Source organism: Nothoprocta perdicaria, unplaced genomic scaffold (genome assembly GCF_003342845.1).
Source record: "Nothoprocta perdicaria isolate Ctin4 unplaced genomic scaffold, notPer1 scaffold_244, whole genome shotgun sequence".
Lineage (NCBI taxonomy): Eukaryota > Metazoa > Chordata > Aves > Tinamiformes > Tinamidae > Nothoprocta > Nothoprocta perdicaria.
The window spans coordinates 391,141-417,401 of NW_020455471.1; the positions used below are offsets into that span (position 1 = coordinate 391,141).

At 53.1% G+C, this 26,261-nt stretch overlaps 1 protein-coding gene across 1 annotated transcript; it reads left to right on the forward strand.

Annotated features, from left to right (window-relative positions):
- The first annotated feature begins 10,016 nt into the window (after positions 1-10,016).
- On the forward strand, positions 10,017-23,811 carry TMEM184B (transmembrane protein 184B). Its single transcript, XM_026039908.1, has 9 exons — positions 10,017-10,250; positions 12,612-12,777; positions 15,723-15,813; positions 16,315-16,390; positions 18,780-18,871; positions 19,165-19,334; positions 20,586-20,780; positions 21,638-21,661; positions 22,685-23,811. The coding sequence occupies exons 1-9, from the start codon at positions 10,050-10,052 to the stop codon at positions 22,924-22,926; spliced, it is 1,257 nt and encodes a 418-aa protein (XP_025895693.1). The 5' UTR covers positions 10,017-10,049; the 3' UTR covers positions 22,927-23,811.
- The last annotated feature ends 2,450 nt before the right edge of the window (positions 23,812-26,261 follow it).

The window sequence follows — 26,261 nt, forward strand, 5'->3', positions numbered from 1 at the left end:
AGTGGGAGCAGGAGGAGGAGTGGRAAGCGCTGGGCATGGGAGCTCCCTGTGCCAAGGCCGGGAACACTCCCRTGTAAAGGTCTTGAGCGGGAGTGACTTCCGAAACCGCAGAGCTGCCTCCCTGGAGGGAAGGCCGTTCACCGAACGGGAAAATAAAAGGAATATGATGGATAGAGGGATGGACAGGAAGACATTTACTACTCTGCAGAACTTGTGTTGCTGGAGCTTACCCTAAGGCCACGGGCTTAGCGGTGTCTGTGATGGGTGCCACAGATTTCTGGAGAAACGTTCATATTGTTCAGGTTTGTTATAGCAAAGCCTTGAATCTGTCCAGTAGTTTGGGGGGAAAAATAATCCCTTCCACTTTTAGGATGTGGTGAGTACTGAACAACAGAGGTTTAAGGAGAAGTTCTTCTCACGGTCAAGATGTGACCACAGCGGCCAGTTCCGGCCCGTTTTTTGCACCATTATGCCCAAGCAGATGGGATGTGGGGCAGCTTGGAAGTGCCCAACGCGCCGCCTGTCTCCATGTCCGACGCAGAAGCGATTTGATCCTGCAGAAAAACAGTGGAGAAAGGGTTGCTACAAATTCCGTGTTTGTTCTTGGGAACTGGGCTCCTTACCGGGATGGGAAGGTGGAGCTCTCTGTGTTCTGCTCCGTGCTGAGCTAGTTGTGCTTGGGATGCACCCCAGTCACCCAGGTCTCTTTTGAACTCCTGTTTGTCGGTCTCTTTGGGACCTGGGAAAGTTAGAAGGGGGACGGTTTCACGTGCTTGTAGACTGGTCAGGAACTATAGTGCACTGCGTGGTAGCTGATCTGGCGTAACAAAAGCCATCTGAGGCACTTGGCTCCTCAAGATTTGACAGGAGCCTGCGGGAGATCTGCCTTATTCTCTGCCTGCATCTGTTAGACTGTAGCAGCCTGGGCTTTGGGGATGTGCAGCCCTAAGAGTAGGGCTGCCTTCCTTGTTGTGAAGTAAAGGAAGGTTTTTTGGTTGGTTTGGTTTCCCCTCCTCCAGATCATAACTAAACAACTTTCAAAGCACTTTTTTTTTTAAAAAAAAAGCCTTTCCGTACTCAATTTTACTGCTGAATCTTAACCAAAACTTGTAATAATCACAGTGAGACAACCGTCACTTAAGAGGGATCTTCCACTTCACCCTGCCCTCCTCCTGTTTTACGTCTCTGTTTAACTGGCTTACGTTTGCAGTGATGGAGATGGGGCTTTGAGGCCTCCTCCTCCYCCCAGCAGMAGTGTCTGCTTCACTTTCCAGCAGGATATTTTGGACTGTTCCAGCAATGGCTGGTAGGAGTGGAAAGTTGTTGGAGAGAGTTTTCTTTGGCTGCGGCTCCTTCGAGACCTCGGAGTTGCTCTGCACGGAGAGTTGAATGTTAAATATGGAGCTGAAAGCCAGACTTGTCTGTTCTTAAGGCAGCTGCTGTGCCTGCTTCTGTGCTTTTTCGGACAAACACTGAGGAAATGCAGGTGAAAAAGCACAGAAGTGCCCCAGAGACAAATGGCACTTAATCTCTGCACCGCAGAGGTTTGCTAGCACACAACTGCTGCTGGCTATCCCGGCCAAAAGCTGCCACGTACGGAACATCCAGGGCTAGGAGCAGAGGCTCTTAGGCCTTTTAGAGCTTGTAGGTTCTTGGAAAGCACCGTAGGTTCTTGGAAAATCGGGGTGTTTTAGCGAGCAGCCCTAAGAGGGGGGCTCGCTAATCTGTGTGCCGATTAGCCTGTCTGCTGGCCTGAAGCGGCGCGCGAGCCGCTCTGCCCTCATCCCGCTCATTCCAGGCTCCGTGGGCTCTGCTTGCTTGTGCTGCAGGAGCAGCTCCTGGCCAGGGCGTTAATCCATACCTCAGCGCCCGGGTCTCTGGAAGTGGCTTGGAACTGTGAGGAGCTGGACTAAAACGTTCAGCTGGTGTCGGATCAGGCTTCTGGAAGCGCCTGCCTTTCCTGGGAGGCAGGAGACTTGAGAGCAGGTGCTTCATAGTCCTTAAAAAGCAGCTTGGTGTCCAGTGTGCTTGTGTTGCTGTAGCACAGGGAAAGCCCCTGGGAAGGCAACGGAGCAAATGGAGTCCAGGGACAAGCGACCCAAGGACCTGCTGGATGGAGGTGGCACCGGCCTTCGTAGCCCCCGAGAGCTCACAGAGACCGTGACGAGGGAAATAGCTGCCCTGCTCTACCTGCAGCATTGAATACCTGCGTTGAGGGACAGTGCCTGGATGTGTCTCCCTACCATCGCGAGGGYTGGGGTGCTGCTGTTGTCATTCTACAGTCGCAGTGCCTGGGAATCTAATGATCCCGAAAGGATTGGCCACTTGAGGCTGTTGTATCGTGGAGAGTCACCGAGAGCGCTGAGAGCCGGTGTCGGCGTCCCAGCTTTTTTTGTTTCCAAGACGAAGCTGTTGCGCTTTGCCTGGGTACGTTGAACGTTTGGCCTCTCATCCAATCTGTGGCAAACAGAAGAAAAAAGGTCTGTGTGGTTCAGCAAAGGCAGTGACTGCAACCTGTCATCTAGGGAGGCTTTGAGAAGGGGATGAGGTGAGATAATATCCTCAAAGCTGCCTTTGCCCGCCCCGTTCTTCCTTCCCAAGGTTTTACAAAGAGGGCACTGATGCTATTGGAGGCCGCTGAGCTGATTACTCGGGAGCCCGCGGTTGTTCCTTCACCTGCAGCGCAGGTAGAGCCCAAGCAGCAGCACCGTAAGCAGCCGCCCACCCGGCCAAATGAGGGGTGCAGGGAGGTGGGTGAGAAGAGGGTGCGTTTGCGTGCCCAGCTCGGCGCCTCTCGCCTGCCCGTCCGGGCCAGCTCTGCTAGGAGGGGTGTGCAGTGGTGGCAGGAGGTGTTTGCAGCCTGTCACCCTGTGGGGACCAGCAGTGCCCCTATCCAGGCCCTCCTGACCCCGAGACGTCCCCGCTCCTTTCTCCTGGTACTCACCCGAGAGCGGAGTTTTAAGCTAAAGCTGTTTGCATGAATTCCCTTTTAGGCAGCTTCTTCCAACTGGGTAATTTAATCTTGCAGCGTTTGGAAAAATAATGGACTGGAATTTTGTCTTTTTTATGCTTGTTTATTCGTTTATTGCATGCATTCCCTTGCTCAGCCACTGCCTGCTGTGTCCCCCTCTGAACAGAGCAAATGTGCTGGTGTCCCTGGTGTCTGGGATGTGCAGGAGGATTTCGGGATCGCTTTGCACTTCCTTTAGTAGCTGTTGGTGTCTAAYGGCTTTTATCCCTATTTGCAGCCCCTCAGGCAAGGAGGTTTCTCGCTACTGTGGCGTAACTGCTTCAGCAGAGGAAGCACGAGGTGTTTCCCAGGGATCTTGTCTATTGTTGCTGTTGCCAGCAAAGCTGAGAACGGTTTCCTTGCCCAAGAATCACTTTCTGCCTCTGAGCGTGAGTTTTACTTAAAGGAAATGCTGTACCTGGGTATATTCTCTTGCTAGTTAAAGTGTAATGCTGATGCAGCTGGACTTATTTCTTGGTGGAGGGGAACTCTCCCCTTGCAGGAATACCAAGCTCCCAATTCTGCTTCTAGAAGCCTGCATCTCTTGGATCTGTATTCTTCTTGATGGAGTAAGCCAGGACGGGAGCAGTGTCCGAGGGAGGCAGTGCTGACCAGGGGTAATGAAATTAGGAGCTGGTGGTTTGGGGAATTAGCGAGAGGATGTACGTGTCTTCTGTCCTGCGCACAGAGCAGATGAGGTGCTATTTTAGTAGCAGAATGGCTTTGTGGTGAGTACCCGCTCGTCGGGCTTGGGGTGCTGTGCCCGGGATCACTGCTGGTGCTGCTGAGCTGCTCCCCGCTGCCGTTTGCCTCCTCACACCATCTCCCCCATACATCTCACTGCACGTGTGCCTAGGCTCGTCGCGAGGTGTCTGGCTTCTTCTGAGGTGTTTGCACGCTAAATTCCTGTTTGGATCTCACCTGGCAGGTTCTGTGCGGTGTTGGGTGGAAATGTAGGCTTCCGTATGAAGGAACCTGGTGCCTGACCTAGCATGTGGCTGCCACACACCCAGTGCCTTTCGATTGTGCTGCTTACTTGGCTTCTGCTGCTTCCTAGAGTAACTTGGTACCTGTGACAACTCTTAAACTTTCGCTTCCTCTGTCTCTGGATTCAGAAATATGGAAGGATGAATGTGAATGGTGATGGAACAAGTTCTGACTTGACTCTCTTCCTGAAAACTAAGCACAAGCTTCCTCTGCTGTGCTATACACAAGTGTTTCCAAGACACACTCCTGCAAGGAGGATGTTATCCCTTTCTCCTCTTCCCTTTGCACAACATCCCGACAGCCTTCCTGGATTTCCCTGCGGGAGCAGAGGGCTTCACCAGTTCACGTGGACGGGGTCTGTCAACCACATGGGAAAAGGACCTGGTGCGTGGCCCAAGTGCCTTTGAACCTCTTCTGTCCGGAGAGGCTGGAAGTCTGGGGGTCATTCCCTTTCCTTCCCTGACTCCCCTTTTCACCCTTTCCCTGTCTCTTCCTGAAAAAGGGACCGGGTGCTCCAGCTGACCTATTACCACGTGGGTCASTCCACCAAAAAGAGCAAAGCAGTGGAGGATGGGGGAGATGAGAGGGCTCTGTGAGTACAAAGAGACAACAGAAATTAATAGAGCAGAAAACAACTCTGGAAAGAAGAGTGCCCGGCCCCAGCTAAAAGGCTTGTATTGTCGATACCGAGTTCTGGAAACGGTGTGGGCAGCATCCCCCTCTCGGTGACACCCAGTGCCTTGGCGGGCAGAGGCGGCAGGGGAGCCTGCTGGGCAGGCTGCATAGAGATAAGAGTTTTGCAGCTTTCTCGGAGTTTAATTTCCTTGAAATGAAAGCAGCAGCCGAAGGGCCTCGCTGGAGGCCGAGCTGGTGGCACAGGCAGGATGGGCACGCGTGCTGCCTGCGCCTGGTCCCGGACACCCTGTGGCTCCTCCTCCGCRCTCACGGGCTCCCTGCCCCTCTTGCGTCCCCGGGACGTTTTTCTCCCGCCCCCCTCGCAGGTGGATATGTGGGCCCGTGYTGGGGCACATGGCAGCGCTGGCGCCCGGAGGGGCCTCGGCTGCTCCCGCGGGCTGCAGGACGGAGCGACTTGCGCTGGGGGCGGCTCACGCGCTTCCCGCCGTTGCCTTTGCGAATGGTTTTGGAGGCTTAAAATGCACTGCTAGGATCTGCTGATACTTCAGAGCTAACTAAATACCACCCTGAGAGCAAATGCAATTTAAGAAGTAATACATTGAAAAGTGATTTTTTTTTCCTTTGTGTTGTGCTGCTCTTGTGTTGCAGCACTGACAGGAGCTGCGCCAGTGGCGCTCTTTGCTCCGTGGCATCCTCTTCTTGCTCTAACGTGGCTCTCTCCACCCTTCCTACCTGTTCTCAGATCAACTGCTTGTGCCGTGTCTTTTGGGGGTTAAAGGAGCKTAAATCAATTAGGAGTTTGCACTGCACCGAGCGCAGCAGTGGGAGCTGACCCAGTTGGCAGTTYGAGGCTTTCTTACATTAGAACAAAGGTCTAAAATGAGCCTTGGATCATTTTGTCTTGTGCGTTTTTGTGCTACTTTGAAGCGCAGGGGCCATTCTGAAAATCATAGGGCTCCTTGAGGCTCTTCCACGGGCTCTCCGGGCATGCGGCTCCCTGCTCCCCCGGCGCTCCGGCAGGAGGTGCTTTGGACACGATCCGCTCGGAAAGAGCRGACGCGAGGCACAGATGGACCCCGTGGCGGGGCAGGTGCCTCCCGCTYGGCCTCGCTGGCGACAGCCGCCCTCTGCCTTGGGAATATCCCTTGGGAGCGGGGGCCCAAGCCCGAATGTCCCTTCCCTCCTTGCGCGCCGCTTTTGTTGCAGCGGGAGCGAGTTGTGCTCGTTTGTCGTGAGGTAAAAATAACTTGTCCTCAGTGGTCACATTTCCATGCATTTTAACATTTTCCATCCACACTGGCCAAAAATAAAGTTTTTGGGKTTTTTTTTGTTGTTGTGTTTGTTTGTTTGTCTGTTTTCTCTCTTCACCCCTGCAAGATCCCTTCTGTTTACGGCGCTGAATGTGTTCTTGGTGGAAGAAGCTGCCGCGCCAATGTCAGAAACATGAGGCCACTGTTTCTGAAAGGCCCGGGAACAGCAGGCAGCTCCTGTTGGCGAGTTAGCGTGCGGGTGTTTCCCCGTGGTGTGGCCATTTCCCAGTGTCCGTAACGGCACAGATCCCTACGGAAGTARGTGCTCCTTCCCGCCAAGGACCTCGGTGCCACAGTTACATGTCTCTCAGTTTTTATCAGGATAGCTGTCTCGATACCAACAATACCTGCCTCTCTTTTTTGTTTCCCTCTCATTGAAGGCAGAGCCTGATTCCCCTCAAGATCCTTCAGAAGGTCTGCTAGGTAGTTTAAGCTGGTGCTAGGATGAGCTCTTAAGCTCTTCCCTTGGAGCTGCGTGGCATGTCTGTGAAGCAGAGCCTGAAGTTTGCCCAACTCGCGTGTTGGTGCAGACGTGCTTCTCTGCACCCCTGTTGTATCTCCAGAGCTGTCCCGTGCCTGTGCTGCCCGTCCATTGCTCTCTGTGACCTGTCCYGTCGCAGGCTGCCTCCTGGGGGAGCAAGGTAGCAAGCTGCAGAGAGGAAAACTCGGGAGTGTTGGGACGCGTTCCTTTGGAACGCTCTCCTGAGTGTCTYGGAGTGCGTGGATAAGCGTGCAAGTAGCTCTGAGATGGAAGCAGTGGCGTAGGCGTGAGAGTTGGGCAGAGAAACGGGATGTGCCTGGGAGAATAAGGAGCTCTTCAAAACATATGTGTTAAATTGGTTATTTTGCACAGCGTTAGGAGTTTAGATTTCCACATGCCCCTGATTTGCTGCACGGCCATGGGAAGTGCTGTGGGCTGGTGCCACACAGCAGGCAGAGAGCAAGAAGGTGACGGTCCCAAGAGCTTAAAAGGTGAGAGAAAGGAGAGGCCAAGGCGGGCGGGCAGGAGGAGCCCCCGGCAAGGGAGAGGGCGGCCGGCAGCCTCGCCGCTGGAGGCCGAGGGTTGTGGTAGCAAAGGGGAGGAAAAGAAGACTTGGAGCAGGATGGGAGAGCTTTCGGGAGGTYGGCGAGGCCCCTTTCCCTGGCTGTGACGCGAGGTGGGAAGGTGCCTGTTGGGCACAGCGCTCCGTGTGCCCCAGCCTGGTGTGTGGTGTCTTTGCAGTGTGCGAGTTGATGAGGAGACTGTAGGTCTCGAGGACTCCTGAAAATGGAAACTAGTGAATAAAAACTCCCCAAAACTTGTGAAGTTCAATGAGGGCAAGTGCAGGGTCCTACAGCTGGGGAGGAATAACCCCGGACACCAGTACAGATTAGGTGTTGACCTGCTGGAGAGCAGCCCTGCAGAGAGGGACCTGGGTGTCATGGTGGACGACAAGTTGACCATGAGGCAGCAGTGTGCCCTGGTGGCCAAGAAGGCCAACGGGATCCTGGGGTGCATTAAGAAGAGCGTCTCTAACAGGTTGAGGGAGGTGATCATCCCCCTCTACTCAGCCCTGGTGAGGCCACATCTGGAGACTGTGTCCAGTTCTGGGCTCCCCAGTACAAGAGGGATGTGGAGCTACTGGAGAGAGTCCAGCGCAGGGCTACCAGGATGATCAGGGGCCTGGAACATCTGCCCTATGAGCAAAGGCTGAGGGAGCTGGGTCTGTTCAGCCTGGAGAAGAGGAGGCTGAGGGGGRACCTGATCAGYGTSTATAAATACCTCAAGGGAGGCAGTGAGGAGGAGGGGGCGGCCTCTTTTCAGTGGTGGGCAGGGATAGGACTAGAGGAAACGGCCACAAGCTGAGGCACCAAAAGTTCCACAGGAACTTAAGGAAAAATTCCTTGACAGTGAGGATGCAGAGCCCTGGAACAGGCTGCCCAGAGAGGTTGTGGAGGTTCCTTCTCTGGAGATCTTCCAGACTCGCTTGGATGCCGCCCTGTGCCATGTGCTCTAGGTGACCTTGCATGAGCAGGGGGTTTGGACTAGATGACCTCTGGAGGTCCCTTCCAACTTTAAGGATTCAATGAAAACACCCAACCCGCTGGATCACATATGAGGGAAACTGCTCAGACCAAGGCTACTCAGTGTGTCCATACTCAGTGCTTGCTTGACCTGCCCCAGGCAGGCACCACGTTTTCTGAAAACCCATTCCTGATGTTGTGCTGGCTCGAGTCCCGTTGTACAACGGTGGAGATGCGTCTGGCAACACGGKGTGCCAAGGGATCTGCCAAAGCCTGGCCTCATGGTGCTGTCCTTTGTGAAGGAAAGAAGGGAGCCAATGGAGTGAGCTGGTCATAGTGAATAAGCTGAAATCCCCCGACTTATTTAAGGCTGCTCTGACCTCAACTGTTATTTATGTCTTAAATACAGTATAGGGTAGCACGCAGTAGCACCTCACGGCGAGTTTGTGCCTTCTTCGTAACGATGCTCGTGTCTCAAGGAGCTCGAAGGGGTCCCTGGGCTGGCGTACAGTGCTTGTGAAGAGCCAGGGCCCCGTGTTGCCTCCCGCCGTGCTGAGCAGGACAGGACAGCGCGAGCTGCTCCCCTCGCAGCTGCCAAACGAGCCGCGTGCTTTGGTGGCCTGCGTGCTTCCTAGTGTTCTGCTGTTGCTTAATTCATCGCCTSTTTTGCTGGTGAGTATTTATTCTGGCCTTTTCAGGCAGTGCTTGACTGCTCTGATGTCAAGAGCCSACGTTCTCGGGCTGGGGACCGCGCTGCCGCGTGTGGAAAGCGGCAGCCGGGAGGGTTGTGGGGAAGCCCCGTCAAAACCCTCCCCTGGCCACAGCTGCAGTTTCACACGAGGTTTTAACACAGGTGGCATCATCGGGAGAAGCAGTCCTGTTTTCTGCAGATGAGAACATGGAGTGAAYTTGGCTGAAGGCCAAGCTGGGTGTCCCTTCCTTACTTCCCTCCCCTGCTCTTAATCTGTGTCCTTCCTAGCTCGAATCCCCATGTAACACTGTAGACCACTCATCTCCCCTGCTTATGTTTATATCTCCTACCTTGTTCCCATCCCCAACAAAACCCTTTTCTCTGGTAGTCGCATGAGGACTGGAAAGAATTACTAGTTTCAGTGACCCTGTGACTTAAAGGGGGGTAGCTGCGAAATGGTGCATAATGGTTTAATTAAAGGCCGCAGGTGTTTAATCACAAGGGGGCAGCAGTAAGGCTGTGTGTGCAGTGGGAACCAAGCGTCCTTGCCTCTGGACGCTTAACCCTTTAAACCTTAAACCACAGGGTTTGTTTCTGTTTCAGTTTCTTCTGTGAGGGAYGGGCGCAGAAAAGGGTTTCGCTTCCTCCCGGCCGGTTCTGCTGAGTTGCTGGTGCTGCAGTTGGGCCTCAGTGCAGTTGGATGAGCTGGAGAATGGGGCTGCGGGCCCTGCTCCTGCTGCCTGGCGAGGTCTTGTCCGCTGTACCCTAAGGGAGGGCTGGGCAGCCGTTGCTCCTGCGCGGGCCAGGGCTTTGCCTAGAGCCAGGCTAACCGCAGGTGCWGCTGCCCTGAGTGCAGGGTAGATGTGCCCTTCCTCAGCTCATAGGAAGCCCCGTCAGCGCCGCGTGTGAGCACCGAGTCCCCCGCAGAATTCACCTGGGGAAAAATCCCTTCCTTCTCAAAGCAGCAGAAGCCCCATGACCTTCTCCGTCCAGCCTTCAGCTCTGCAGACCTCTGCCAAGGGTASCCTACAGGGGCTATCTAGGCTCTGTGTGTGTGCTCTGAAACACAAAACCTGGTGGCTACGTGTCCTCCTCCAGTCGGGACTGGAGAGGAATTGCCCTCATGCACTAGAAAAGCTGTAACTCACAGCAGGGATATCTTGGAAAATGACTTGGAAGAAAAGAGCWAAATGTAACGATTATCTTCTAAATTAGCCCCCAGCAGTTGTGCAGCACGGCGGGGTGGCAGCAGTCTGCTCCAGCTGCTGTGTGTAAAGCACTTGAACAGTCAGGTGAAAGGCATCTTGCTGCTGTGCGTTTGGGTCCTTGCAGGTGATTTCAGTCCCTTTCTTTGCTTCTCTTCCTCACCAGGTTTTGGCTGCCCTCGTAGAGCCTCCCACGAAGAAGCACCATGATCGTGATGACCGACATCACCGCAGCGCCCAGGCTGGGCTCCACTGCCACCCCTGCAGCCGTGGCTCCCAACTTCTCCTGGATGCCGGAGGATGGCAGACCCACCGCTGTGGAGCAGCCCATATTCCTCATGACCACCGCGGCCCAGGCCATCTCAGGTGTCTTCGTGTGGACAGCTTTGCTCATCACCTGCCATCAGGTAAAACCATGGAGCTGTGGCCCATCATCTCCCTTTCCCTACGTGGGAGTATAGGGATGACACCCTGGCATGCGTCACAGCAGTGTGAGAGGGAGGTTGGCAGACTCTGGAGTAGGAATGAAACCTCTTCTCYGAGGCCTCACATATCATCTGTGCTGATGAAATTTGGCAACATTTTACTGAGAGCCTTTTTTACCTTGGTTCAGTTTCTTAGTCTGACTGGAGAGGAAGCAAGATCTTTAAAGTGAGTGGGTATAAAACACTTGGTCATCTCTTGAGCATTTGTAGAAGGGTGCTTTATCTGGAGCCGTTTTTTTTCCCAAGTCTTGCTGCACCTTGCTGTTTTGTTACTGTGTCAACTGCTAGCTAAATGATGGAGGTCAGCTGTCCTTTGGCATTCCTGCTTTGATCTTGTGTGCCAGTGGATTCCACGGGCTGAACTGCTGCGGAAAGGAGCAGCAGGAAACGTTTTAATTTAATTTTTCTCCCCTCCCCTCTTTCTGGGAGCCAGAACAAGTCAAACCCTGCATCCTGTTCTGCACCTCTTCCTCATGCGCYTGTCATGTGAACAGAGGAGCACCGTGGGGAAACGCGAGCCCTGGTATTTATCAACCTGTGTTTAGTGCTTGTGGGTCAAATGGATTCCAGAGTGGTGACTAACACTGAGAAAACGACAGCCCTTTGGTGGAGCACGGGGGCCAGCGAAGTTCAGAAGTGGATTAGTCACTGATGAGTAAGAGTGACACCTGCGCTTAGAGCAGCTTGGGTAACAATTCCAAGTGTCCTCGATGCTGCAGTTCCAGAGCCCAAACGGCTCACCTGCTGTGGACAGGAGGCCAGGAGGAGCCCTTCCCATGCAGRCAGCATCGCACAGCGAGGCGTTAGGGCCTTTCCCTGAGGAAGCCCCGGGAGCGGTGCCGGAGAGGCAGCCTTGGTGGGAAGGTGCTGTAGCCCTGTTAGAAGGCAGCAGCTCCTGCCCTAGAAGCTCTCTGGGGCCCGTGGATTGCAGGGCTTGTGGGACATGCGCAGGGTGAAGGGCCGAGTCGTTGGAGCCCTGGTGTCAACTGTCCCTGTGCTGGGTGAGCTGGGTGCCTGCGACTGTTACAGGGAAAAGAAACTGCTGAGATTTATTAGTTTATTCCCAACTGTTCTGTCATGGAATGAAGCTTTTGTGACTTCCTCTTGTGTTGGGCAGAACAGACAAATGTTTTGAGCCCTTTAGTTGATTCTGAAGCAACCTGGCCAAGGAAGCAGGGAGAGATGGAGGCAGGGAGCTGGGTAGAGACAACCCCCTGCTTCAGCAGGAGAAGGTGAGAGCACCGACGTACGTGTGCTCTGTTGGACCCCAGAGCACCTCCACAGTGCTCCAGGTGCAAGGTGAAGCTTCAGTTGGAGGTTGGGCCGTGTCAGACAGTAATAAACCAGGTGCTGCCAATTCCAGCCTTGCTTAGGCTGCTCTTGGGAGACTTCGGCCCTGAGGACCCCATTTCTGGTCAGCCAGAGCTCTCCTGCTGCTCTGGTTGGTGCTGTCATGGCCTCTTTAGGCCATGAACAGGAGCAGTTTGCGTTCAGGCTGTGCTCATAACCTGCCCAGSAGGCAGATCTGCTGTTAGAAAGCATCTTAGGTGGGGGGTTTAATAAAGGATAAGCAGCTTGGGAGGGTGGGAGGCGCCTTGTGCTCCCCTCAGCCCGGCGTGCACGGGGGCAGCTGGGCAGAGCGGCCGCATCGCTCCTCGAGCACAGCCCCGAGCACCCGCGTGCTGCTCCCTGGGGCTGATGCTCCGTGCCTGGCACCGGGCGTGGACGCCTTGGGTTTTGAGCTGAGAGAGGCCTTAGCTTCTCAGCTCTTAGAAACAGCGAGGCTCTCCTCTAGGTTGTTGGAGGTGAATGTCTAGAAAGTGTTGGAAGCTGCCTGGGGAGTGTTTAGGGTGAACGTAAGCACGTGAGTGCGTGGTCCTTTGCTGTGATATGAAAAAGAGCCTGCGGTGTCGGGAATCTTTGCTGTTTAAAACAGCATAGCAGAAATTCAGGGCTGATGCTAGGAAGAAGTGAGTATGAATAAGAGAGTGTGAGGAAGGTGATGATGGTAATGGCAGTAAATTAACTGCCTGTGAGAAGCTGGGTTAGCAATGCCTCCGCTTCCTTGTTCTCCACTTTCTCCCTGCAAACTAAACAATGCTGTGTGGGTGCCAAAAGATAACAGYGAGATTTGATGCTTATCACCTTGAGGCTTGTGGAGGAAATTGAGACCTGATGGAGTGAAGAGACTSTTTTTCCTATTTGCGTTGACCCTCTGGCCCCACTACGTCCCATCTGCTCACTGTGCCACTGATGTTGTCCRTCCTTTTCCCTTGCTCCCAGATCTACATGCACCTCCGCTGCTACAGCTGTCCCAACGAGCAGCGCTACATCGTTCGCATCCTCTTCATAGTGCCCATTTACGCCTTCGACTCGTGGCTCAGCCTCCTCTTCTTCACCAACGACCAGTACTACGTGTACTTCGGCACGATACGGGACTGCTATGAAGGTGAGCGTGGCCAGGCAGATGGGAGAGGTGGGAGCAGTCTGCTAGGGGAGAGCGAGAGGTGTTTTGTCCCCGAGTGTGGGGACGTGGTGAAAGCCTCTCTCTCCTGCACTGAAATGAAGTGTTGCCGTGTGGCTGACTGGCTTTCTCAGAGATGACCCTCTCTCTTTTAATGACCTCTGAGTACAGGATTGTTGAGCCTCCATTCCTATGCCCTCTAGAAACAACATTTAGGATTTCTGGGGGGACCTCAGTTTCAGGAAAGTATAAAGCCAAAAATTGGATTCTGCTTGGCTATTGAAAGCAATTGGTTGGCTCCTGGCTTTTGGAACAGCACTTGTGGGACAGAGCAAGCCTCTGGCTACTGCTTTCCCAGTGCAGTTTATCAGTGCAGAACCATTTGATCCCACCGAACGGCCATCGTGCGTTAACGCCGTTGATGCACCGAGTGCTTTGCAGCACTGAGGGTGCTGTGTTCAGGATGAGTTATTCATTGCTGCTCTTGGTTACCTGCCAGAGAGGATATTGCTAACATTTTGGATGAGGAAAAACAGTTGCTCTCCAGTAAACACTATTGAAACTTCCCTTCTGATCCCATCCAGAAAGGAGCCGTGCAGCCACCAGGCAGGAGGAATTGCGCTCCGGCAGTGCGCATCGAGGAGAGTTTCTGCCTCCTCCCCACAGTATCTCCCTTAAGCTGTCCTGTTTGTGCAGCTGTTTTGGAGAGATCCCCGTTGCAGAGCRGTGCTCCTGCCCGTGGGGACGTGGTCAGTGTGCTCGGGGGCGCAGCAGCCCCCGCGTCCCGTGCGGGCAGCGCCTGGAGAGACAGCGGCAGGCGCGCGGGTGCCTCGGGAGGCCGCTCGGGGCCTGGTGTTTTCCCCCCGCTCCGCACCCTGCCCGTGTGTGCGGGGCGGGCAGGAAGCCCCCGCTCTGCAGAGCTCGGCCCTGGCAAGAGTTTCAGGCGTTTGGGGCGGCGTTGGGAGGTGCGTGTTTTGCTGCTGCTCTTTCACGTGGCTCTGTGAAACCTGGTGCCAGTAGCTGACGCGAGTAGATTCACTGTGCTCGTGTCATGAGCACATCTGGTGAATGCAGATCAGCAATGGGAGGATCAGCAAGGAGGAGAGGAGCTGCTCTGCTGGTGCAGGTAGCTTTAATATTTGYACTCGTTTACTTTGCACTTGTTTATTTTGGAGATGTCAGGAGCAGATGTGTGTGCCCATCGCCCCCCTTTTGATTCTTCCCTTTTTTGCTCGTTTGTTTCCTTCCCTGATGTCACCTCTCCCCTCGGTGCAGTGGGAACAGGCGCCTGGYGCTGCAGTGACCGCAGCAGAGAGCAGGGGTCACTGGAGGATAGGAGGAAAAACTCGGCTTTTCTGCCTCGAGGTGCTCGGAGCTACCAGCACGCTGTTAAAAGAGCTTGCTGGAAAACTGCAGGCCAGAGAGGTTACCACAGTAATTTAAATAGCTTTTCCATGTTTGGTGTTTCCTAATTAAGGCTTTCACGGAATCACGTAGTGTGAACATACTTAACTCTGTTCAATAACAAGGATTACAGGCAGAATAACAATATCCCAATTACATAAAGAGAAGCAGATACACTGCAGCCTTTTATGCGCTGGAGCCTTCTCGGTGGCGAGGCACGTCCAGAAGCCATTAATAGGCTGTTAGGAGACTTGGAGCATTTGGGGCAGTGCTGAGCACCTCTTTTCTAGGGCATAGTTTGGATGCTTGGACAGCAAATTAAAGCTGGTGTCTGTCTGTGACTGGGGCGCTTCATCCACGTGGGAGAATTGAGCCCAGGTCTAATAATGAGCTGTCCAGCGAGGCCGGCTTGTCAGGCTCCTTTTCTTAGTTCAGAATTCCCTGAGACTGACGTTTGCACCTCAAGTTACCAGACCTCATCGTCGKGGCAGTGCCAGGGAGCAAACCAGGATGGCGTAGTGAGATGCCAGGGAACTTCAGCAATCAGCTATCACGGAGAATACATTTGGAAGAGCCCTCAGGTGGCTGCCTAGTCCAGCATTCTGCCTCAGGGCTCTATGTGGACACTTAGGAATACAGTCCTTGCCCTAGAAATCTTGCAGCTGTATCAGGGTCCAGCAACAAGTACAACAAGCCAAGGGGGTGGCAGACAGGGCTCCTACCTGCTACATCCATGCACTGTTAAGTGGGTTTGGGGGCCTTGAGAAGGAAATGTGTCTCCAGCTATGGTAAGAGCCATCCTCACAGTGTGTTCACCTCACTRCGTATTGGCAAAGCTGAGCCTCAAATAGAGTGGCCATGGGGGCAGAATATTAGCAGCCCGTCTGCGAAGGCCTTTCCTCATCTGCATCAAGGTGCTGTGCAAGGCAGAGCGGCTGCTCAGTGTGCAGGAACTTCCACCTTTCTGAGGAAAGGAAACTCGGGGACTGCTTTTCCAAAATCACCMCCACACATAAAAACAGAGCTTCTGTGATGGGCAGAGCCCCTCTGTCTCTCCAAGACCTAAATTTGCAGGCCCATCGCTGCAGAGTCAGTGCTCACTGCCTCAAAGGGGTGCAGGACTCAATAAGATGTGGCAGACAGATCAAAGAAGGCTTTTTTTTTTTTATTTTCCATCTGAGTTAGTATCAGTTTAATGTCGTGGAATAATGTACAGGAGCRCTCTACAGGATGACATTTTCCAGATGCCAAGTCAAACGGAGACGGGCCACAGTCGAAAATGGTCCCGTGACGCTTTTGGCCTGAAAAGCGGAATTAGCCTGGGACCTTGGCCAAGCTCCACTTAAGATAGGCTTGTAAATGCTGAGGTAGGGAGGCACATGCAGTGAAAACACTCCGGAGTGCTTTGGAAGGCCAAAGGCTGCCTGAGCAGGCCCTGCTGAYGCTTGCTCTGCTGCCTGCGCTCTGGATCCCTCCACCTGTTTCAAAGTTGGTTGTCATTTTTGCTCTGCTTGATGTCTTTGCAGCCTTTGTAATATACAACTTTCTCAGCCTCTGCTACGAGTACCTGGGAGGGGAGAGCTCCATCATGTCGGAGATCAGAGGGAAACCAATCGAGTGAGTATTTATCCTTCTTGCAGCATGACTCTCACCCGTCTGTGACTGTCTACCATGCCCCTGTCCCTGCCTCTCAAAATCTGTGTCAGGTGGCAAGTGTCTGCTGGAACTGGGCAAGATGGTTGGTGGCGATTTACCAACATCCTGCTCCGAGGCAGGTCAGACTGATCACATCCTCTTAGGCAAGCTGGACTGATTCACAGCCTTTCGGGCCACCTGCCTCCTCCTTTGTTTCTTTTCCTTTTCCCTCCTCCTCTAAGTCGTTTCTGCCCTCAGTGGATGTTGATTGTGTGTGTGCTTCCTCCAGGTTTGATGTTTCCATATTAGTTTAAAAAAGGAGTTTGTTATGTGCAGCCCAGATGTTGTTTTAAACATCTGAAAGACCATAACTGTAATGTGGCTGGCGGAAGCAACAATCCTGCAGCCCTGTTATGCAGGGGTAGACGAGCTGTAGCCCRCATCTTGTCTCTGAACATGGTCATCTTGTGTTGGCTCTTTCAGGTCCAGCTGTGTGTACGGGACTTGCTGCCTGTGGGGAAAGACCTATTCTATTGGATTCCTGAGGTTCTGYAAGCAGGTATGGGCTGAAGGAATTCTGCTCTCCTCCAGAAACAAGGGGCAGGCGGGAGGTGGCAGTGGTGGCTTTTCCTGCTGAGCTCTTGAGAAGAGGGTTGGTTTGAGCAGCTTTATAGTATTGCTTTGAGAGCAGCCTGTGAACTGAGGAGACAACTTCTTATTTTTTATGGTCTTATTTTTTTCTGCCTGCTCCTGAAGCAGAAGGACCTGGCAATAGGCCCAGTTTCTCTCCTGGGTCTGATATTCACCCTGGGAAGAGCTTCTGGTTTCCTCTTCCCTTTCAGGAATACAAAGGTTCTCAACTTCTGGAAATTGAGACCTCTGTTTGTTGCAGAGACCCTGCTTGTGCAACAGCCTCCTGAATTCCCAGCGCTGCTGTTGTGGTTAGGAGTGGAGCAGGGGGTGGAGAGTAAGCGTGACACAACGTTTTGTAGGAGGAACCGAGGATTGCTCACTCTGTGTGTGTGTGTGTGTGTGTGTGTCTGCCTGCTGCACTGGGTGTGTTGAGGGGGAGGGAAGGAGACAGATCTGAACCCCAGAGCAGCCCTAATCTGTTCCCCCTGGGAGTTCAGGCAACCCTGGTTGCCGTGAAATAGAGGTGAGTGAGGAGGTTTTGTTCAGCTCCTGAAAGGAGAATGAGTTTTCTTTTTTTCTGGAGGCAGCATGAGGCAGGTTTGGTCCTTGGAAAGGGCTCCATTCATTGTATTTCCAGTCACTGGGTCCACCTGTCTGCTCTGCCTTCTCTTCCACATCATACCTCATCTCCTGTCTTTTGGAATATGCAGGAATGTCGAGGTTACAGTGCAGCCTCTTTGTAATACCCAGCGTTAAACTGTATGGAATGACTGACCTTTTTTCAAAGGACAGTCTTTCTTCTCTGCCTTCTGTTTGTCCCTGACCCATAATCTTGCCCTCAGGGCTGTCCATTTTTCTTCACTGATACTTTATTTCTGAAGTGACTCCAAATACACTTCTGTTTCTTTTGGGCTTCATTCATATGCCCCATTTTTGATTCCATTAGCATTAGCTRTTCTTCAAGAACCTAATTTTAATACTGACCTTTTAAAAATGTCATGAGTAGACATAACATCCCATCAAGGTGAACAACTCCTAGAGAAATAAATTGCCTTAGACCTTTTGTTTCGGATGTCCCAGAGCCTCTGCCAAGTATCCTCATACTGGCTGCACTTGGCTCTGTCTGCACAAGTTTTCACGAGAGCGAAGACTAGAAACACTTGGAGCCTCTTTGCTGCTTCCATGTCTGGTGATCATCACAGATGGGTCACACACCATCCATGTGCTTCCCTTATGCCTTAGCATCTTCTCAGGGCAAGAGACTAAAAATAACGTGGTGGTTTGGCTTGCAGGGAAATGGTTAAAGTGTCCTCACTCACATTGGAAGGAGGGGAAGCTCAGAGGACAGAGTTGTTTACCCATCAGCTTGACCTTTTCCAGTTCACATCTTCACAGTGACTCACTAACTGGCCTGTGCAGGGGTTTTTAATCTCCTTGAAGTCTTATGACCACTAACAAATTGCATCGTGTCCGGGGCAATTATTCCTCCTTGCCTTCTTTCCATGCATGGCCCTGCCCACAAGCATGCAGGTCAGCACCTGGCCRGCCCCTTCTGGCCTCCTTCAGAGAGGCAAGGGTGGCACTGGGCTTGCCACCCTTTGCTCTCTTAGGGCTTTGAMATTTGGCTTCCCTTTTCTCCAGGAAGATGGAACCTGGGATGGCTTTGAGAGAGAAGGAAAGCTGATAGGAGCAGTGGTTTATACCCATAGTATCTACTGGCAGAGTGGATAGAGCTGATTGCAAGTTCTCCGGAGCCTTTAGAGAGATTCAGTAAAGATGAYTTTAGTGACACAGGATAGCTCTGTCTGGCAGCACACATTACAGTATTTATTATGATACTCCTTAATATGCTGCGAGTTGTCAAAGTTTCACCTGACAGAGCTGACTTCCTCTGACATCCAGGGGAATGGATGAGAGCCTGGCTTTGTAGAAAGTGTGGATTGGAGTTTGCTTCCCTTCTGAATGAGGTACAGCCCAGGAAGTTGGTGATGTGCCATAGTACAATGTAGGACTTTTTCATGCAACTACCAGGTGTAAACGAGTTGCAGCAGCCTGTGAAACAGCAGAGAGCAGCTGAGTAGCTCCTGGTTACAGCCTGTTCAGCAGAGGCTTTTCCTCCTGTCCTGGGCAGCACACGTGCTTCCTTGGCATCTCCGTTTGCCGTTGGGAGCTGCAGCCTTCCAGGGCAACGTCTGGCAAGCAGCAGGGCTGGACTCCTTGGTGGGGCTAGTGTGGGTTGCCCCGTTGGGTGCTCATTTGGGACTTTGGCCCTTGTGCCTGCTGCCTTCTCATTGCGTCCTCTCTCACCCCTGTAGGCTACCCTGCAGTTCTGCGTGGTGAAGCCCCTCATGGCCATCAGCACGGTCATCCTTCAGGCCTTCGGCAAGTACCAGGACGGAGACTTCGAGTAAGTTTGCGCAGGGGTCGGTCGCCTTCCTCTCTGCCCCGCTCTGCCTGCTGTCTGTGTGCAGGCCGAGCCGTGGGAAGGGGTGGTGGGGCTCACRGGCTGAGTGTGAGTACGTGAGAAAAGCGCGCAGGGGGGTAAACCTGCTATTTCCTTTTTATTTTTAACCTCAGTTTTGGGGACKGAGCAGAACAGGGAGACGAGAAGGAAGGGGAGGCTTGTTATTCCCCAGTGGGAGAGGCAAGGAGAAAGCTGGGGTCTGAGCTTCCAGGCGTTYCTCTCTCCTCTCGCTTCAGCGTAACCAGTGGCTACCTCTACGTGACCATCATCTACAACATCTCCGTGAGCCTGGCGCTCTACGCCCTCTTCCTTTTCTACTTTGCCACCCGCGAGCTGCTCAGCCCCTATAGCCCGGTCCTCAAGTTCTTCATGGTGAAGTCGGTCATCTTCCTGTCCTTCTGGCAAGGTGAGCTGCCCTCCCCTTCCCTCTGCAGGCACAAAGGTAGGCTCTGCAGGGGCTCACGTGTTAGAAGTGGTGGAGCAGCTGCTAATTAATAGCTCTTCTGTCTTTCTGGGTTTGTATTTTTGTTTTTAATCTGTTTGGTTATAGTCTCGGGTTGCTTTTCTCTGGGAGAGCTTTGTTTCACTCACTGGTATCTTTGTTTCTCTGCTCCTCGGTGTCCCTCTGCGTGCATGTACATGCACACAGCTGCCTGGCCAAATCAGCTGCTAGTCTGAGGAGCCCTTTGCATTCCTGAAGCAATCCTGAAGCCTAAGCTGCCAAGATCTTGTCTGCATGCTGTCGTTGTATTGATTAAAGTGGCACATCGGACTATTTTTTTAAGATTTTCTTTAGAGCTCTACAAACCAAATATTAATCACCCATCTGTGTTCCCTGTGAAGCGTCACTGTAGTGGAAAGCACACTGTGCTGCCACAGAAGCACTGCTGAGCCAAAGTGTGTTCAAATATGCACATCAAGATGCAAACAGAGGCATATTCGGAAAGCTGAAACTCCATCTAAGCTTAGTGTTTCTTATTAGTAGGCTCTGAGCATTTCCCTGTCCAATGCTCCACTTAGACTTACTGAGTTACACTTCAAAGACTAATAAAGCCGGACCTTAGGTGRAGTTCAGGCAGCTGGAGTATGGCCCATCCTCCTTACGTACGGGCAAGCTCATAAACCATCCAGTTTATCATCTTGAGCCATCTGGTCTCGTGCTCTCTGCCTTCTCTGCAGTTCCTCAGCCACCTGGTTGTGAACAGGGAGGAATATTTTGCAAGCGTGTGCCATAAAATTGATGTGTAAAATGAAAAGCTCTGTTATCTCCGTGTTTTGCTCTAGCTCTAATGGAGGGGCTGAGATCACTCACAGAAATATCTGGCTGCTTTTTACCCTTCTCGACCTGATTGCTTCCTGTAGCAGCAGCTGCTTCCATAGATCATAGAAAAGAGTCAATATTTGAACATTCTTTGCTTGAATGTATTTGTTCAGCTTATTTCTCCTCTGTCTGTAGTGCAGGTTAGTGTAAGTGGGGGTTATCCAGCCAGCCCTGTTTGTACTTTCTGTGTTAAATGGCCGTGCACCCAGGAATACACAGGAATCCCAGGAATACACCGGAATCCCAGGAATACACGGGAGTGGCCATTTCCATTGCTGGGACTCGGTATGCAAGCGTGTTCTCTGCCCTTCCACRTAAACCTGTCGCTCTGTTCAGGGATGCTCCTGGCCATCCTGGAGAAGTGCGGCGCCATCCCCAAAATCCACTCGGCCACCGTGTCGGTGGGCGAGGGCACCGTCGCCGCCGGCTACCAGGACTTCATCATCTGCGTGGAGATGTTCTTCGCGGCCGTCGCCCTGCGCCATGCCTTCACCTACCGCGCGTACGCCGACAAGAGGCTCGACGCGCAAGGTGGGCCACGCTCCCACRCCTCCGAGGTGCCGCCTCGGTGGGGCAGCGGGGCTGGGTGACGGTGGGGCCCTGGAGCAGCCGATAGGACTGTCACGCTGGGCGCCTGGAAAAACGGAGCTTCCCTTGCTCCGTGGCGCCCGAACCGCCGCGTTGTGCAAGGGCTCTGCAGGCCTGGCCTGAATTGCGCCGTTCCCTTTTCAGTTCCGTAGCGTGCCGCCCACGGTGGCTTGTTGCAGACCTCGGGGCTGCGAGACGTCGCTGCTTTTGGGTAGAGTGGGCTTGTCCTTCCTGTCTCCCCAGAGGGGAACTCCATGGCTCCGGGTTGTGCAACAGACCGAAGGAARAAGGGACAGGGCCTGAAGCAGGTCCTGTTTTGACTCGAGGTCAGGGAGATGAGGCCATTCTTTGGCAATGTGTTTGGTCTGGGGGAGTAGGATCTTCCACCTCCCTCTTCCCAGTCCCTCTGTCTACACAGTCATTGCAGGAAGTTACTTCTGGGAAACTGGATGTTTCTGTGCCCAGTCTGTGCCATTTCATTTGGTGTTCTCCAGACAAGGGGTCCCTTTCCATTGGGGAGGGAGAGGGGATCGTGCTGTGAGAAGACTGCTGCCTTTGAACAGTGTTCTTGGGGATGATCCCTCCATCCCAGAGAGCCCTGGAGTTTCTGGAAGGGCAAGATAGTGGCYGCACCTAGCGGGGGTGACGTCTGTGTGTGATGGCGGTGCAAGCTGTTGGCCAACACAACTGGGGAGCTTTTGGTGCTGGGTCTTGTTCTGTTCTTATTTCCTCTCTCTCTTTCTCTCTTTCTCTCTCTTTCCCTGCTCTTCCTCTTTTCTCTGCCTTGCTCCCTGATGCAGCCGTTCCATCATACGGGCCATACGGTAGGTGCAGCATGCTCTGTGTTTGTCTCGTTTGGTGTCCACTAGGATGCTCTCCTGTCCTTGTTCCCAGCCTGCCGACCACCTGCTCTGCCCCTTGTTCTCCCTTCCCCGCAGGCTGTGACTTGACTGCCTCACCAGCTGCTCTAGGGCCTCTGGAGCGCAAGGTGTAAAGCAGGCGCTTGGGCAGTGCCATAACCTGGTGTCAGAGTGTTTATACACTGGGGCTGTGTGAACCTCCTCTCTGCAAAGAATTGCACAAGGTCTGAAAGCAGCCGATTTGCGCGCTCGCCTTCTCCCTCCTTCCCCCTTTCCTAATTGCCACAAATAAGCGGCGCCCAGGGCGCCTTCCTGGGGAGCTCATCCTCAGGGTGAGAGCAGAGCCAGCGGCCAGGCTGGAGATSGGACTCCAAAGGCCAGGAGCAATAGCTCCTCACACAGCCTTGCTCTGCCCGCAGCACTGCTGTGTGGGACCCCGCAAGCTGCCTCCTTCACTGTGTCCCTGTGACGCCCTCCAGCCACCATGAGGTCTTCTGCTGCTGCCTGTTCCCTTCCTTTCCCTCTTGGATGCTGTTTCCCCTTTTAACCATTTCTTCCCATGGATGCCTTGATACYGCCTGTCAATCTAGTATCCACTGGGTGGAAATGGCAAGGGCCACTTCTCCTGTATTTTTAGAGCTTCCTCAGTTTTTACCCTCCGGAGCCCTTTACAGAAGTGCCGCCCCACGTGGCTGCATCGCACCCAGGCAGTGCGCAGCGGAGGGCTCTTCTGTGGGCACCTCTCACTCGCACGACGTGTCTCCCCTTTGCTCCCGGATTCCCCTGCCTCTCCGTGGCTGGGCCCGTGGTTCCAGGTTCGTTGCAAAGCTGTGCACGGTCCTCCTGGTGGTGTCTCCTGAGCAAGCCCTTAGGGAGGTCRTGCGGCGAGCTGTGTGCGGGTGCCCTGCTCCCCTCGCCCCCGTGCTAGGGAGTGCGGGCCGAGGTGGCAGTGTGCTCCACGTGTCCCTCCTCATCTCGCCCCGGCAGGTCGCTGCGCTCCCATGAAGAGCATCTCCAGCAGCCTCAAGGAGACCATGAACCCTCATGACATTGTCCAGGATGCGATCCACAACTTCTCGCCGGCCTAYCAGCAGTACACCCAGCAGTCGACGCTGGAGCACGGCCCGCCSTGGCGCAACGGGGGCCACGTCATCTCGCGCTCCCACAGCTGCTCGGGCGCTCGTGACAATGAGAAGACCCTCCTGCTGAGCTCTGACGATGAGTTCTAGGAGGGGGAACAGCCTGTGGAGGCTGGATTTTTTCCTCTCTTGCTATTTTTTTCCTTTTAATTTATTGAAGCAGAAATACGCAAGTCATATCACTTCCTAGAGAGTACAGATTGCAGAAGTGGGCACTTGCCATTAGCTTTTGTGGGTATGGACACGATGAGCAGTGTGGAGTTGGGGGAATGGCCAGAAATCTTCTCTGTCAGCCCATTTCTTACAGCAGTTGCCTGGAATTGGTTGAAGCAAAGGGCTTTGGCCTCCCGTTACCTCCCAGCTCGGTGTAGAGTGTGACTTACACGAGCCCAGAATTGTGGCGAAAAACGTTTTCTTTCCAACTGGACATGGCTGCTTTGTATTCCTCTTTCCGARTGGTTGATGTAGGCACAGCTTGCTTCCCCAGCTCCCTGGTCCCGACTTCACTGTGATCCTTGGGAAATGGGATTAGGATGCAGCGATATGAATCCCCGAGGACCAGACCAGAGATGGGTCTCTCTGTAGCCAATGTCTTGAATAGTCAATAAGAAACACCTGCCAGCCCTAAAGCACCTGATGGTGCAGGCCTGTACTCRAGGGAGAGGGCAAAGGACAGGATTTTTTTCCGGTTCTTCCCACGCACGTTCCCTGCCTGAAGCTGGTGCTCACTGGAGCTCAGTGGGGGTGGAATTGCTGTCTTAGGGTGTGAGGTTTCCTAATTACCAGGTATCCAAGCTTCTCATCTTCCCTGTGTTCCTCAGTGAGGCGCCTCCCTGGAGCGTCTTTCCCCTGCTGAGGGGACAGAGGATTGGCCCTGGTAGGTGGTAGAAGTGCAGCCCTAGGTTTGTAAAACTCTGACCCTTTGGTCCTTTGGGGAAAAGGAAGATAGGGAACAAGAAGATGTTCCATCTTCTAGTTTCCTGCCAGCCCACCTGTACAGGTGCCCTTCTTTAAAGCTGGGGATCCCGCTGCTGGAGCACGTGCCCTTGGTTTTTCCCTGCCCGGGCTCGGCACTGCCCGCCTCCCAGTGAGCTGCACARGTGTCGCTGGGAGGCTGGAGTGCTCCGAAGGAGATGTTGCTCCCTCCCTCGAGCTTTTTATCTCCGTTCCARCCCAAACTGGAGCTGATGTGAAACCTGCCACAATTTGGCTGGTTAAAATTGTCCCTCATAATTTTGCAGGCAGCAGTTGCTGCTGCTCTGTGCTTTAGCCCTCATTTATATTGGGCTTTGAATGGGCTTTGACTGTTGAGCTCCTGGATATTTAGCAAAATCAAATTAAAAACAATCCCTCTGCAGATCTGTCYAAGCAGCAAGAAACACCTCTTGGATGATTAAAAATGGCTAAAATGAGGCAGGGAGACAAAACTAAAGGGTGAGAGGTGAGATTGCCCCTGCAGTTGGCTGCGGTTTCACTGACCTGTGCTGCTCGATGCCCACTCTGTGGTCAGCAGACCTGTCTCTTTCCAGGCTGGCCCTGGTCCCTCTGCCAGAACGGGGCTCTTTGGAGCTGACCTTTCCTCTTGGGTCCCGGTTTGTGTGTGGGCCCATTCGTTGTCCCACAAGCTGCTGTGAGCAAAGGCCACTTGCTTTCCTCTCTGGTCAGGAGCAGAGTGGGGCARCTTTGGGCAACTTTGCTCTGTGCTTTGAGGATGAGGCAGGGCAAGGTGAGGAGGACATGGGGCAGCATCTTCTTCCATGCTCGTGTGCCTGAGGTGGGTGAAGAGGTTGGGAGCATCGGTGCCAACTCCTGAGGAAGCAGGGGAAAGGATCAGTGAATCCAAAGGCTTCTTTGCTCCAGGATTTCCTTGTTTGCCTGCAACGCCAGCATTTCGTTGCTGTTTTTCCTAGATCTGTCACTACTTATAGGGATGGGCCAATGCTGTCTACCTGCCTTCTTGTGGGCTTGGTATAAAACAGTTTTTTCCACATCCCATAACCCACCTGGAAAGCAGGACTGGAAACTGAATGGGCTTTCCTGCCGTCTTTCTCAAGCCTCCTAGGGGAGTGTGGGATGGGGTACAACCTCTTCCCCCTTCTTATTGCATCTGCAGAACTCGATGATGTCCCGTTGTCACTGTACTGGTGACTCTCCCTGATGTTTGCTGCATTGAGTAGCTAAGACCTGAAATCTCTGGGATTATCCCATTGAGTTTGAAGAGGATGCAGGTTTGGGGAAGTGTTTTTTTGGATTTTTTTTTTTTTTTTTTATTTTAAAAAAGTAACTTTAAAATGTATGCTGCATATATTGTGCATAGAATCTGGATATTCTTGAAGCTTCATATATGTAGTGGTTTAAAGTATAATCCTTTTGCACTAGCTACCTTCAGAGAAGCCCCGTGAAGATTAGCACCTGAACAACAGCCAGCTGCCACACGTTATAATTTTATATATATTTTTTTAACGCTACACAAAATCATCTCTGAGCTTCCTGCTGTCCCTCAAGACAGGCAAGTGCCAGAACAAAGATCGGCTCAGTAGCCGCTCTGGCTTGGAGGAACAAATACCTGATGGGACCAGAGCTCGAAGCCAAGGCCACGGTGCCCTCTGGTCTTGCAGGTCAGTCATCAGTAGCCCAGGGCCCTAACAAATGGGTCAACTCCAAGAGTCGGCCCTTGGAGCTGCTCCCCCTCACCTGCCACCCCTTCTTTTCCCTTCTTTTCCCTTCCTCTGTTTACCATGTAACATACCCATGGGATTTGTTTATTATTTTTCCATGTAGAGTAGTTCTTTGTATATAAATGACTGAAAAAAAAATGTATGATAAATAAGACAGAGTCACCTAGTTTTGTACCTATTGTGTTTAACTGACGGGAGCTCAGCGCGAAGCCGCTCTCTCTATTTTGGTCTTTGTGACGTTATACTCTGCAGAAATGAGCAAATATGATGACAAATAAAAATATATAGAGAATTTAGATTGTACTTAGGCCGCCTCTGCGTAGTGGTGTCTGGGTGTCTGCTCTGAGCTGATTTTCCATTTTCAGCCAGCATGAGGATGGAAACATGAGTCCACGTTGCCCCTTTCTTGTGTTTTGCAGGGGTGGGCGGTGGGTTGGAGCAGGGGCAAAGGGGCTGGGCGAGGTGGGTGGCAGGGGAGCCCTGCGTGGGGCTGGGCAGAGCTGCGGTGGCTTGGGCTGCTGCGGGAAGGGGAGTGCAGCGATCCCAGCACTGGCTCTACCTGCGGCGTGAGCGCAGCCTCGTGGGAATTTTCCAGGGAAAATCTGCATCTGTTTTGGAAGAGGCTGAGGCAGCACCACCGAAGTGCTCCGGAAGGAATGTGCTCCGGGGCAGGAGGGAAGCGCCAGGGTGAAACCCCACAGCTCCGAGATAGCCAACGCCTCGGCGTGGGGCTGCTCAGCCACCAGC